At 43.8% G+C, this 14,939-nt stretch overlaps 1 protein-coding gene across 2 annotated transcripts in view; it reads right to left on the minus strand.

Moving 5' to 3' along the window:
* Nucleotides 1-7,279: 7,279 nt before the first annotated feature.
* nup93 (nucleoporin 93) overlaps nucleotides 7,280-14,939 on the minus strand; it is a 133,536-nt gene continuing 125,876 nt past the window's right edge. For both annotated transcript variants that reach the window (XM_056281890.1, XM_056281889.1), the window contains 2 exons: nucleotides 10,129-10,257; nucleotides 7,280-7,631 (listed from right to left, as the gene is read on the minus strand). In XM_056281890.1, the coding sequence (XP_056137865.1) occupies nucleotides 7,512-7,631; nucleotides 10,129-10,257 (249 nt within the window). In that variant the 3' untranslated portion in view covers nucleotides 7,280-7,511. The remainder of the gene's footprint in view (nucleotides 7,632-10,128; nucleotides 10,258-14,939) is intronic.

Below are 14,939 nucleotides of genomic sequence, written 5' to 3' on the forward strand. Positions count from 1 at the left end.
AACAGAAACACATAGTGATATATATATATATATATATATATATATATATATATATATATATATATATATATATATATATATATTAATATAATAGCTAAATAACTAGACATTCATAATAAAATATGCTTATAGTGTACCTTGCCTTACCCTTTTCTGCAGTGAAGCTCCGTTTTTCGGCCATGGCTATCAGCAGTGAGCAGAGAAATGCTGTATAGGGCGTGCGACTTCCTTAAGCACGAGTGCGCTTTAATAAAATGTGTGCGCGACTTAGTAAAGCGTGCGTGCGACTTACTAAATTGAGCATGCGACTTAATATTGCATGCGTGCGAGTTGAAATAGTTTTATTCCCATGTCACCTCCCGGGCTCCGTACCTCCCGGGCTCCGTAAAGCATACAGAATGTCAAATGTCAGGTTCTTCAGACACATTTGGGGACAAATTTTGACATTCTGCCCAGCAGGTGCAGAACTCCGTATGAAGATGGCCAACAGAGAGGCACTGGCACTTTCCACTGTCTCCACATTTTGCATCTTTGCAATACAATTGAGTAATGTCTCTCACTTCTGTATGTGCTGGGGGTGTCGTAAATAGGACTGGACCAATGGCTCCATCTCTGACAATCCATCCCTTGCCGATAGGACTGAAACATTGCTCTTTGCACATGTTGTTCAAATGCATCCTCTGTTGGTGGCAGATTTGCAGAGGCTGCATCTGTTGTTGGTGCAATTATGGACTTCAGTTCATTCAAGTTTGTGCACATTCGTCCATTTTCCTTTTTCTTTTTTTTCGTAAAGCAGAAGCGCAAATTCTCTTGCTACTGGCAAAGACTTATCCAAGCCTGCAGAGAGTCCAGAATGAGTCAGATCTTTGAGCTGGCTGAGATGGTCTTGAGTTTGGTGAATGCTGTAGTCTTTCCTATTCTGTACAAACTACTTGTGTCACAGCCAGTGAGTGCATGACATGCTGATAGACAGTTGGACATATCTTTTCCAAGTTTCTCTGATATGGTGTTGATGGGGACACATCTCTCTCTCATTCCATGGCCTGCATGCATGTACACTAGAAATGAGCCAAACATTCCTTTACTTGCATAATAAATCAGCAGTACTTCCACATATGTGTATGGCATGTAACACAATTCTTGTGTCAGCCTCCTCCTGATCACTGTACAGAAATGTCAAACTTCTGACTCCTGCTTTGCATATGCTCTTCACCTCATCGCCTTTGTCAAATCCACCTGCCAAGATGATGGAGTAATCTGAGTGTATTCTCTGTGGGGTTGCAGTGATGATGTAGTTGCTCACAAATATGCACACCACAGTCTTGTTTCCACTACTCCTCAGGTTCTTCCATCACTTGCACCTCTCCTTTGCCTCTCCAGGTCTTTGATTGACTGGGTTGTCATACCTGTCAAATACTAACTAAACTAAGGCCTTTTTTGAGGACTTGCTGCTAGACTATAAGGAAGGCACAACATCATTGTGATGTTTTGTGTCTCACAGCAATAAATGGACAGACAACGACTGGCGTGAACGATGATTTTAGTGAAGTCTCACATGATACACTGCTAAAAAAAATAAAGGGAACACATAAGCAATGCAATGTAGCTCCAAGTCAATCACACTTTTGAGATATCAACCTGTCCAGTTAGGAAGCAACACTGATTTGTGAATCAATTTCACCTGTTGGCAAATTGTCTAATTTCCACCAGGTGGAAATTAGACACTTTGCAAGACAACCCCTATAAAAGGAATGGATTTGCAGGTGGTGGCCACAGACCATTTGCCTGTCTTCATCTTTTCTGGCCGATCTTTGGTTAGTTTTTCATTTTGCTAGTGCCCTCACCACTAGAGGTGACATGAGGCGGTATCTGCAACCTACAGAAGTTGCTCAGGTAGTGCAGCTCATCCAGGATGGCACATCAATGCGTGCTGTGGCAAGAAGATTTGATGTGTCTCCCAGCACAGTGTCCAGAGCATGGAGGAGGTACCAGGAGACAGGCCAGTACACCAGGAGACGTGGAGGGGGCCGCAGGAGGACAACAACCCCGCAGCAGGACCGCTATCTGGTCCTTTGTGCAAGGAGGAACAGGAGGAGCACTGCCGGAGCCCTACAAAACGACCTTCAACAGGCCACTAATGTGCAGGTTTCTGCTCAAACAGTGAGAAACAGAATGCATGAGGATGGTATGAGGGCCCGACGTCCACAATTGGGGCCTGTGCTCACAGCCCAACACCGTGCAGCGCGATTGACCTTTGCCAGAGAACATCTTGGTTGGCAGATTCGCCATTGGCGCCCTGTGCTCTTCACAGATGAGAGCAGGTTCACACTGAACACATGTGACAGACGTGAGAGAGTCTGGAGACGCTGTGGAGAACGTTCTGCTGCCTGCAACATCCTCCAGCATGACCGGTTTGGCGGTGGGTCAGTGATGGTCTGGGGAGGCATATCCTTGGAGGGCCGCACAGACCTCTACGTGCTAGCCAGAGGTACCATGACTGCCATTAGGTACCGGGATGAGATCCTCAGACCCATTGTCAGACCATATGCTGGTGCAGTGGGCCCTGGGTTCCTGCTCATGCATGACAATGCTCGTCCTCATGTGGCCAGAGTGTGTCAGCAGTTCCTGTATGTCGAGGGCATTGATGCTATGGACTGGCCTGCACGTTCCCCAGACCTGAATCCAATCGAGCACCTCTGGGACATCATGTCTCGTACCATCTGCCAACGCGATGTCGCACCACAGACTGTCCAGGAGTTGACCGATGCCCTGATCCAGGTCTGGGAGGAGATCCCTCAGGAGACCATCCGTCGTCTCATCAGGAGCATGCCCAGACGTTGTAGGGAGTGCATACAGGCACGTGGAGGCTACACACAATACTGAGCCTCATTTTGAATCGTCTTGAAGAATTTCCACAGAAGTTGGATCAGCCTATGTTCTCATTTTCCACTTTGATTTTGAGTATGATTCTGAATCCAGACCTTAATGGGCTAATGATTTTGATTTCCATTGATCATTCTTAGGTTATTTTGCTCTAAACACATTCCTCTGTCTAATAAATAAAGATTTTCAGCTGAAATATTTCATTCATCGAGGTCTATATTGTGTTTTTAGGTGTTCCCTTTATTTTTTTGAGCAGTGTATATCTACATATGGCAGCTGGCTTCCTGACTGAACGTAAGTGCCTGACTATCTAGCTGGCTACCATATCCTCCTATCAGTAGGGGGCGTACTGAGACTAGAGCCCAGTCAGCTTGTGGACATTACATCACTCTTTTTTCTTTTTTTGAACAATAACTCAGTTTCAATTTCCGAAGTGCTACTGAAGTACTTTCCTTATAAGCATTCTCAAGTATCCATAATAGAAAATAAAAACCCACAATGGCCTTAACTTATTCCTTACTTGCAATAAATGCATTTGCTGTAGCTGTCCATGAAACAACAACTGAAGTCAATTTCTGTAGTGCAACCAAAACAGTCCTTTACTTTGTGCTTGAAGCTTGCTTGTATAGAACAGTGCATAGAACAATACGCCTTGTTTGTAAACAGTCTCAAATGACAACAGTCAGTCCATGAGATTGAATAATCTCTCAGTCCACAACAGTTCATATTGGTTCGTGAGACTACTCATACTCACGGAGGTAGGGAGGACGACGTCGGTTGCGCCGAACAGGATATCTCGGCGGAGGTGTGTTGATGACAGTCTCGTCACTATCATCATCTGGCTGTGGTGGAATGCTCTGGAGCTCAGTCGGGATTTTCTTGAAAAAGGACAAGTTCCTTGTGATGGAGTGTCCATCCCTTGTTGCCATGACCATCGAGCCTTTGATCTTGGATACAGTGTGGTTCACCACTGTAGGGTGTGGTGAGCTTGTTGAGCTTAGGCTGGCGGAGGAGCACAGTGTCTCCTGGGGTTAGAGTACTTTTAGTATTACATATTTTGCTACTTTCAGTAGGCTACTAGTGAATGATAATGAGTAATAATATCAGGGACACTTGAGAAATATTAGGCCTACCTGTTTCGAGGTTTAGCCAGTGCAGCATCAATTCTGTATCGGGGCTCTTGTCTAGTTTATCTCAACACTACCCCACACTGCCTCGGCTCAGTCTCAGGCCTGTCACTCAGTCCATCCCATATGACAATCTGACACTGTTTACATTTGCTTGATTTCTGTCAACGGCTATATACATGGCTTGGATGTGCTATACAACTGATTGTCCACTAAAATTAAATGCTTCACAAAGTTTTTTTCCCCTAGCCATAAGGACTTTGAATTCCTCCATATAGTCTCCTCCTCACACACCATTGGCATAAACACACACATTCACCTAATTGTTATGCGTGATATGTTTATTTCTGTTATTGTGTAACTGTATTGTTCGTGATAATATGAGGAGTGTCTGTTGTTGTCCATGTATGTATTTTGCTGCAGAGTGTAATGTGTACCAAAAACAAATTCCACCGGCCTTGGTTGTGTGGCTAACAAAACAATCTATCTATGTATATGTATATCTATATCTATATATACAGTGCATCCGGAAAGTATTCACACCCCTTCACTTTCCCCACATTTTGTTATGTTACAGCCTTATTCCAAAATGGATTAAATTCATTTTTTTCCCTCATCAATCTACACACAATACCCCATAATGACAAAGCGAAAAAGGTTTTTGTAGAATTTTTTTTAAATTTATTAAAAATAAAAAACTGAAATATTGCATGTACATAAGTATTCACACCTTTTATTCAGTACTTGGTTGAGGCACCCTTGGCAGCGATTACAGCCTCAAGTCTTCTTGGGTATGAAGCTACAAGCTTGGCACACCTACACTCACTGGCCACTTTATTAGGTACACCTTGCTAGTACCGGGTTGGACCCCCTTTTGCCTTCAGAACTGCCTTAATCCTTCATGGCATAGATTCAACAAGGTACTGGAAACATTCCTCAGAGAGTTTGGTCCATATTGACATGATAGCATCACGCAGTTGCTGCAGATTTGTCGGCTGCACATCCATGATGCGAATCTCCCGGTCCACCACATCCCAAAGGTGCTCTATTGGATTGAGATCTGGTGACTGTGAAGGCCATTTGAGTACAGTGAACTCATTGTCATGTTCAAGAAACCAGTCTGAGATGATTCGAGCTTTATGACATGGCGCGTTATCCTGCTGGAAGTAGCCATCAGAAGATGGGAACACTGTGGTCATAAAGGGATGGACATGGTCAGCAACAATACTCAGGTAGGCTGTGGCGTTGACACGATGCTCAATTGGTACTAAGGGGCCCAAAGTGTGCCAAGAAAATATCCCCCACACCATTACACCACCACCACCAGCCTGAACCGTTGATACAAGGCAGGATGGATCCATGCTTTCATGTTGTTGACGCCAAATTCTGACCCTACCATCCGAATGTCGCAGCAGAAATTGAGACTCATCAGACCAGGCAACGTTTTTCCAATCTTCTATTGTCCAATTTTGGTGAGCCTGTGCGAATTGTAGCCTCAGTTTCCTGTTCTTAGCTGACAGGAGTGGCACCCGGTGTGGTCTTCTGCTGCTGTAGCCCATCTGCCTCAAGATTCGACGTGTTGTGCGTTCAGAGATGCTCGTCTGCATATCTCGGTTGTAATGAGTGGTTATTTGAGTTACTGTTGCCTTTCTATCAGCTCGAACCAGTCTGGCCATTCTCCTCTGACCTCTGGATCAACAAGGCATTTTCGCCCACAGAACTGCCGCTCACTGGATATTTTCTCTTTTTCGGACCATTCTCTGTAAACCCTAGAGATGGTTGTGCGTGAAAATCCCAGTAGATCAGCAGTTTCTGAAATACTCAGACCAGCCCGTCTGGCACCAACAACCATGCCACGTTCAAAGTCACTTAAATCACCTTTCTTCCCCATTCTGATGCTCGGTTTGAACTGCAGCAGATCGTCTTGACCATGTCTACATGCCTAAATGCATTGAGTTGCTGCCATGTGATTGGCTGACAGAAATTTGCATTAACGAGCAGTTGGACAGGTGTGCCTAATAAAGTGGCCGGTGAGTGTATATTTGGGGTATTTCTCCCATTCTTCTCTGCAGATCCTCTCGAGCTCTGTAAGGTTAGATGGGGAGCGTCGCTGCACAGCGTCTTTCCAGAGATGTTCAATGGGGTTCAAGTCTGGGCTCTGGCTGGGCCACTCAAGGACATTCACAGACTTGTCCCAAAGCCACTCCTTCGTCGTCTTGGCTGTATGCTTAGGGTTGTTGTCGTGTTGAAAGGTAAACCTTCACCCCAATCTGAGGTCCTGAGCGCTCTGGAGCAGGTTTTCATCAAGGATCTCTCTGTACTTTGCTCCATTAATCTTTCCATCGATCCTGACTAGTCTCCCAGTTCCTGCTGCTGAAAAACATCCCCACAGCATGATGCTGCCACCACCATGCTTAACTGTAGGGATGGTATTAGCAAGGTGATGAGAGGTGTCTGGTTTCCTCCAGACATGACGTTTGGCCTTCAGGCCAAAGAGTTCAATCTTGGTTTCATCAGACCAGATAATCTTGTTTCTCATGGTCTGAGAGTCCTTTAGGTGCTTTCTGGCAAACTCCAAGTGGGCTGTCATGTGCCTTTTACTGAGCAGAGGCTTCCGTCTGGTCACTCTACCATAAAGGCCTGATTGGTGGAGTGCTGCAGAGATGGTTGTCCTTCTGGAAGGTTCTCCCATCTCCACAGAGGAACGCTGGAGCTCTGTCAGAGTGACCATTGGGTTCTTGGTCACCTCCCTGACCAAGGCCCTTCTCCCCTGATTGCTCAGTTTGGCTGGGCGGCCAGCTCTAAGAAGAGTCCTGTAGAAACATCCCAAGGATGAACAGTGGAAACAGGATGAACCTGAGTTCAATTTTGAGTGTCATAGCAAAGGGTGTGAATACTTACGTATATATACACACTTTTTTTTAAAAACTGACTGTTTTGAAAAAGCTTACTTTTATAAATGTTTGGTGCTGTTTTATTTAAAGTTAAATCATATTTAATTCTCATGCAACGAGGCTTTATTTTAAAACTAAATATTTCATTGCACCAATTGTTTCATGAAAGATTACTTGTCTATATGGTGTGTGCAATTTTACTTTAAGATACATTTTATTTGAATCATGTTTTCAATTTTTTGAATCGATCACCAATAGTTTAATTTCTATAACATTCACCCCTCATACAGTAAAAATTAAAATACACAATAAACTGAAACAAAATCAATATGAAGGATTGTTTTAAAATAAAACAATAACAACAGAAAATTCAATTCAATTTTTATTCCAAATTATGAAAAAATACAAATATTGGGAATTTTTTTTAAAAAAGAACACATACAGATAGGATGAAGATGAATAGGAGCCAGACCTAGAAAGCTGATTAAGCAGGTTTTTTACAGGTGACTAGGGATGGAGTGTGCATATGTGTCTCTATTCTGGGGTCACATGACTTAAGTTAATTTCTGAAGCCATACTTTTGACATGACATTTTGTATATGTTTGTTTAGTTCATCAATACTTCCATCTGCACCAATCTGGCATTTGTGTCCCCGGCCATTCTGTAGGGGATCATCCCAGCGAAGGTGATCAGAGATCTGGCCTGGCTACGAAGCTGCTGATACCACTAAACAAGAAAGGCAAGAAGGCATGTTAAACATATGTTGAGTGTTTCTTTTAACAAAGTGATATATATATATAATAATTTTTTTCCGAAACCGTCAATGGTGTTGCAAGTGCTCAACTAATGAGGAGCGGAATATCAACATGGATACAGGAAAAAAAAGTTTTAATGCATTGTAGTACAGGCCTGTTTCGTGCGTCTCGCACTCATCAGCTGCCTGTGAGTGCGAGACGCACGTAGCAGCTGATGAGTGTGAGACGCACGAAACAGGCCTGTACTGCAATGCATTAAAACTTTTTTTCCTGTATCCGTGTTGATATATACATACACTACCGTTCAAAAGTTTGGGATCACCCAAACAATTTTGTGTTTTCCATGAAAAGTCACACTTATTCACCACCATATGTTGTGAAATGAATAGAAAATAGAGTCAAGACATTGACAAGGTTAGAAATAATGATTTGTATTTGAAATAAGATTTTTTTTACATCAAACTTTGCTTTCATCAAAGAATCCTCCATTTGCAGCAATTACAGCATTGCAGACCTTTGGCATTCTAGCTGTTAATTTGTTGAGGTAATCTGGAGAAATTGCACCCCACGCTTCCAGAAGCAGCTCCCACAAGTTGGATTGGTTGGATGGGCACTTCTTGCGTACCATACGGTCAAGCTGCTCCCACAACAGCTCAATGGGGTTCAGATCTGGTGACTGCGCTGGCCACTCCATTACCGATAGAATACCAGCTGCCTGCTTCTGCTCTAAATAGTTCTTGCACAATTTGGAGGTGTGTTTAGGGTCATTGTCCTGTTGTAGGATGAAATTGGCTCCAATCAAGCGCTGTCCACTGGGTATGGCATGGCGTTGCAAAATGGAGTGATAGTCTTCCTTATTCAGAATCCCTTTTACCCTGTACAAATCTCCCACCTTACCAGCACCAAAGCAACCCCAGACCATCACATTACCTCCACCATGCTTAACAGATGGCGTCAGGCATTCTTCCAGCATCTTTTCATTTGTTCTGCGTCTCACAAACGTTCTTCTTTGTGATCCAAACACCTCAAACTTGGATTCATCTGTCCACAACACTTTTTTCCAGTCTTCCTCTGTCCAATGTCTGTGTTCTTTTGCCCATCTTAATCTTTTTCTTTTATTGGTCAGTCTCAGATATGGCTTTTTCTTTGCCACTCTGCCATGAAGCCCAGAATCCCGCAGCCGCCTCTTCACTGTAGATGTTGACACTGGTGTTTTGCGGGTACTATTTAATGAAGATGCCAGTTGGGGACCTGTGAGGCGTCTGTTTCTCAAACTAGAGACTCTAATGTACTTATTTTCTTGCTCAGTTGTGCAACGCGGCCTCCCACTTCTTTTTCTACTCTGGTTAGAGCCTGTTTGTGCTGTCCTCTGAAGGGAGTAGTACACACCGGTGTAGGAAATCTTCAATTTCTTAGCAATTTCTCGCATGGAATAGCCTTCATTTCTAAGAACAAGAATAGACTGTCGAGTTTCAGATGAAAGTTCTCTTTTTCTGGCCATTTTGAGCGTTTAATTGACCCCACAAATGTGATGCTCCAGAAACTCAATCTGCTCAAAGGAAGGTCAGTTTTGTAGCTTCTGTAACGAGCTAAACTGTTTTCAGATGTGTGAACATGATTGCACAAGGGTTTTCTAATCATCAATTAGCCTTCTGAGCCAATGAGCAAACACATTGTACCATTAGAACACTGGAGTGATAGTTGCTTGAAATGGGCCTCTATACACCTATGTAGATATTGCACCAAAAACCAGACATTTGCAGCTAGAATAGTCATTTACCACATTAGCAATGTATAGAGTGTATTTCTTTAAAGTTAAGACTAGTTTAAAGTTATCTTCATTGAACAGTACAGTGCTTTTCCTTCAAAAATATGGACATTTCAATGTGATCCCAAACTTTTGAACGGTAGTGTATATATATATATTTCTCAATACAGATACAGGGAGAAAAGTTTTCATTTTTTTCCTGTATCTACGTATATTGATATTCCGCTCCTCATTAGTTGAGCACTTACAACAACACCATCTATGGTTTCGGGGGGGTGCTATATATATATATATATATATATATATATATATATATATATACTAAACATATGTAGCTGATATATGATCAGTTAAGTTAACACATTGATTGTACATTGCATTGTTGACTTGTTGACACAGATGGAGGTAAACTTTTGCGGGAATGTTTGGTGGCTCTACAAAAATTGACTGTAAATGACTGACATTGTTGTCTATACAAAAAGCAAGTGTCCTCTATGTAAATGTATTTGATATGCTAGCAGAAAATGATATGCTAGCAGAAAAACTGAAATTGGTCTGTCACAATTTGTTTATTATGGGGCCCCATGTAAGGGCTTTATTCATTATTTTAAACAGAGAATAACCCTACTGGGATACACTTTGTACCTACTGACCCTTTCACCTGTGACATACCAGAGTCAACAAAAGCATCTCTCCTCACCATGTCTATGTCCTCGATGGTCCGCTGTGGTTGCCCTTGCACGCCTGCTGGCGCCCCCTTTATGCGCTTGTACTGGGTGAAGAGGATGTTCATGGTGGCTAACAGCACTTCAGACAGATTGTGCCGCACCTTAGGAAACAAACAAGGCTAATGAAATCAACGTCACTAATATTATTAAAACTTTTTGTATTTCTATTGCTTTATTACTGGCTAAACCCCTATTGTTGTATTTTTTTGTCATTGTCTTCATTATCCATACATTTGCTCAGTGTCCCATGATATGGTGAATCATAGACATGAAACTTCACACTCTTAAATGTAAGCAATAACAATGTCATGCAATATTGCCTTGATTTGGTCTTATGGTTGCACTAAAACTAAAGCTCCACCTTTTCTGCATTTGTAAGGCTGTAACTCCCACACCATGGATCTGATTGATGCAAATATATGTTCGCCTGAGTATGTTCTACAGATCTGCCCACTGGACCACCAAAGTCTGCTGAGAATTTTTTCCCTCAGGCTTTTTAAGTTATTCACCTACCAGGACCAAACTTGGTACAGAGGTAGAAGGGCTTGAGGTACGATTTGTAACTATTTAAGAAAAACTGGATAAGGGGCGGTGGCACAGTGGCGCAGTGGTTAGTGTGGTCACCTCACAGCAAGAAGGTTCTGGGTTTGAGCCCTGGGGTAGTCCAACCTTGCGGGTCGTCCCGGGCCGTCCTCTGTGTGGAGTTTGCGTTTCTCCCTGTGTCTGCATGGGTTTCCTCTGGGTGCTCCGGTTTCCTCCCAGTCCAAAGACATGTAAGTCAGGGGAATCGGCCATACTAAATTGCCCCTGGGTATGAATGTGTGTGTGTGTGTGTGTGTGTGTGTGTGTGTGTGTGTGTGTGTGTGTGTGTGTGTGTGTGTGTCGGCCCTGTGTGATGGCATGGAAGCCTATCCAGGATGTCTCTCCGACTGCTGCCCAATGACTACTGGGATGGGTTCCAGCATCCCCGCGACCCTCAGAGCAAGATAAGCGGTTCAGATAGTGGATGGATGGATGGATGGATGGATGGATAAGGGGCATCCGGGTGGCATGGCAGTCTATTCTGTTGCCTACCAACACGGGGATCCCAGTTCGAATCTTCATGTTGCCTCCGGCTTGGTCGGGCGTCCCTACAGATACAATTGGCGGTGTCTGTGGGTGGGAAGCTGGATGTGGGTATGTGTCCTGGTCGCTGCCCTAGCCTCCTCTGGCCAGTTGGGGCGCGTGTTCGGGGGGACAGGGGGGAATATAGCGTGATCCTCCCATGTGCTATGTGCCCCTGGTGAAACTCTTCACTGTCAGGTGAAAAGAAGCAGCTGGTGACTCCACATGTATCGGAAGAAACATGTGGTAATCTGCAGCTCTTCCCAGATCGGCAGAGGGGGTGGAGCAGTGACCGGGACGGCTCAGAGAGCAGGGTGATTGGCCAGGTACAATTGGGGAGAAAATGGGGGCAAAATCCAAAAAACAAAAACAAAAGCAAAAAAAGAAAAACTGGATAAACAATATGGCTAACATAAGCAAATATACATGGAAACAGCAATGGCTTAACCCAAAACTTGCTATATTGGTGCAATCAACACAAACCTCAGCCTACTTGGTTCACTGAGGCATTTTAAAATCAACCACAAAAGGCCTAAAACTCTATCTCCTAATCAATCGAACCAAATGTCAACCAAATTACACATGGTAAGTGGACAAGGAATGAAAATCCAGAGCTTGGTCAAAAATACTTCCAGGGAGCATGGCCTATGACATTTTAGCATAAAACTTGGCTTATGCGTCCGGGTAGTGAAGTGGTCTATTCCGTTGCTGACCAACACGGGGATCGCCAGTTCGAATCCCTGTGTTACCTCCGGCTTGGTCGGGCGTCCTTACAGACACAATTGGCCATATACGTATGCAAGTGGGAAGCCGGATGTGGGTATGTGTCCTGGTCGCGCGCGCGCGGGGGGGGGGGGGGGGGGATAGCATGACCCTCCCACATGCTACGTCCCCCTGGCAAAACTCCTCACTGTCACGTGAAAAGAAGCGGCTGGTGACTCCACATGTATCGGCGGAAGCATGTGGTAGTCTGCAGCCCTCCCCGGATCGGCAAAGGGGGTGGAGCAGGGACCGGGACAGCTCGGAAAATAGGGTAATTGGCCAAGTACAATTGGGAAGAAAAAGGGGGAAAAAAGCCACACAAAAAAAAAAGGCTTATGATGAGATGATGGCAACAAAACCTGCTGCGCAATTAAGTTGTCCGGTTTGGAACAGTCCAACCAAGACTCAAATCAGTTAAAGGAAGGCCAAATGACGTTGATAATAAGTGACATAAATTGGCCGGATGGTAGCACTACAACAATTTTATGTTTCGGCCCACAACTTCTGAATAATACAGTTTCGTTCACAAACATTTGCCCCTTCCCGATTTCCTATATTTTTGCATATTTGCACACAGTGAATAGTTTCAGATTTTCATACAAAATGTAATATGAGACAAGGAGAACCCCAGAAAACGAAAACATTTCTTCGTCTTTCTGCTAATCCCAGTAGGGGTCGCCACAGCGGATTATCAGTTTCCATCTCTTCCTGTCCTCTGTATCTTCCTCTGTCCTCCCTCACTGCATCCATAAACCTCCTTTTTGGCCTTCCTCTTTCCTCTTGTCTTGCAGCTCCATCTTCAGCATCCTTCTCCCAATATACCCAGAAACTCTCCTCCGCACATGTCCAAATCATCTCAATCTTACTTCTCTTGCTTTGTCTCCAAACCGTCCAACCTGAGCTGTCCCTCTAATATACTCATTTCTAATCCTGTCCTTCTTGGTCAATCCCAACAAAAATCTTAGCATCTTCAACTGTGCCACCTCCAGCTTCGCTTCCTGTCTTTTCGAAAGTGCCACCGTCTCCAAACCATACAACATAGCTAGTCTAACTACCATCTTATAAACTTTCCCTTTAACTCTTGCTCGTCTTTCTGTCACAAATCATTCCTGAAACTTTTCTCTACCTCTCTTCTGCACTCCCCTGTTACTTTGAACAGTTGACCCCAAGTTTTTAAACTCATCCACCTCATCCACACAATGTAACTCCTTCTGGCCTTCTCTATACTTCTCCATCAACATTCTCAAAGCAAACTTCCCATCTGTAGTGCTCGTTCATGGCATGAAGCCATACTGGTGCTTGCTAATCATCACCTCTCCTCTTAACCTAGCTTCTGTTACTCTTTCCAATATCTTAAAACTGCAGCTGATCAACTTTATACCTCTGTCGTTACTACAGCTCTGCACATCACCCCTATTCTTGAAAATCGGTACCAGTATGCTTCTTCTCCACTCCTCAGGCATCCTCTCACTTTCCAAGATTTTGTTAAACAATCTACAAACCCCAATTCCAATGACGTTGGGACGTTGTGTAAAACGTGAATAAAAACAGAATACAATGATTTGCAAATCGTTTTCGACCTACATTCAAACTTTATTGTTTTTTGCAAATATTCACTCATTTTGAATTTGATGCCTGCAACACGTTCCAAAGAAGCTGGGACAGGGGCAACAAAAGACTGGGAAAGTTGAGGAATGCTCAAAAAACAACTGTTTGGAACATTCCACAGGTGAACAGGTTAACTGGAAACAGGTGAGTGCCATGATTGGGTATAAAAGGAGTATCCCTGAAAGGCTCAGTCGTTCACAAGCAAGGATGGGGTGAGGTTCATCACTTTGTGAACAACTGCGTGAGCAAATAGTCCAACAGTTTAAGAACAACATTTCTCAATGTACAATTGCAAGGAATTTAGGGATTTCATCATCTACAGTCCATAATATCATCAAAAGATTCAGAGAATCCGGAGAAATCTCTGCACGTAAGCGACAAGGCTGAAAACCAACATTGAATGCCCGTGACCTTCGATCCCTCAGGCGGCACTGAATTAAAAACCGACATCATTCTGTAAAGGATATTACCACGTGGGCTCAGGAACACTTTGGAAAACCCTCGTCAGTTAACACAGTTCGTCACTACATCTACAAGTGCAAGTTAAAACTCGACCATGCAAAGCGAAAGTCATATATCAACAACACCCAGAAATGCTGCCAGCTTCTCTGAGCCCGAGCTCATCTGAGACGGACTGACACAAAGTGGAAAAGTGTGCTGTGGTTTGACGAGTGCACATTTCAAATTGTTTTTGGAAATCATGGACGTCGTGTCCTCCGGGCTAAAGAGGAAAAGGACCATCCAGATTGTTATCAGCGCAAAGTCCAAAAGCCAGCATCTGTGATGGTATGGGGGTGTGTTAGTGCCCATGGCATCATGGGTAGCTTTCACATCTGTGAAGGCACCATTAATGCTGAAAGGTACATACAGGTTTTGGAGCAACATATGCTGCCATCCAAGCAACGTCTTTTTCAAGGATGTCCCTGCTTATTTCAGCAAGACAATGCCAAGCCACACTCTGCACGTATTACAACAGCGTGGCTTCGTAGTAAAAGAGTGCGGGTACTAGACTGGCCTGCCTGCAGTCCAGACCTGTCTACCATTGAAAATGTGTGGCACATTATGAAGCGCAAAATACAACAATGGAGACCCTGGACTGTTGAGCCACTGAAGTCGTACATCAAGCAAGAATGGGAAAGAATTCCACCTACAAAGCTTCAACAATTAGTGTCCTCAGTTCCCAAACGCTTATTGAGTGTTGTTAAAAGGAAAGGTGATGTAACACAGAGGTAAACATGCCCCTGTCCCAGCTTTTTTGGAACGTGTTGCAGGCATCAAATTCAAAATGAGTGAATATTTTAAAAAAAAC

The sequence above is a fragment of the Lampris incognitus genome, chromosome 6 (assembly GCF_029633865.1).
Source record: "Lampris incognitus isolate fLamInc1 chromosome 6, fLamInc1.hap2, whole genome shotgun sequence".
NCBI lineage: Eukaryota > Metazoa > Chordata > Actinopteri > Lampriformes > Lampridae > Lampris > Lampris incognitus.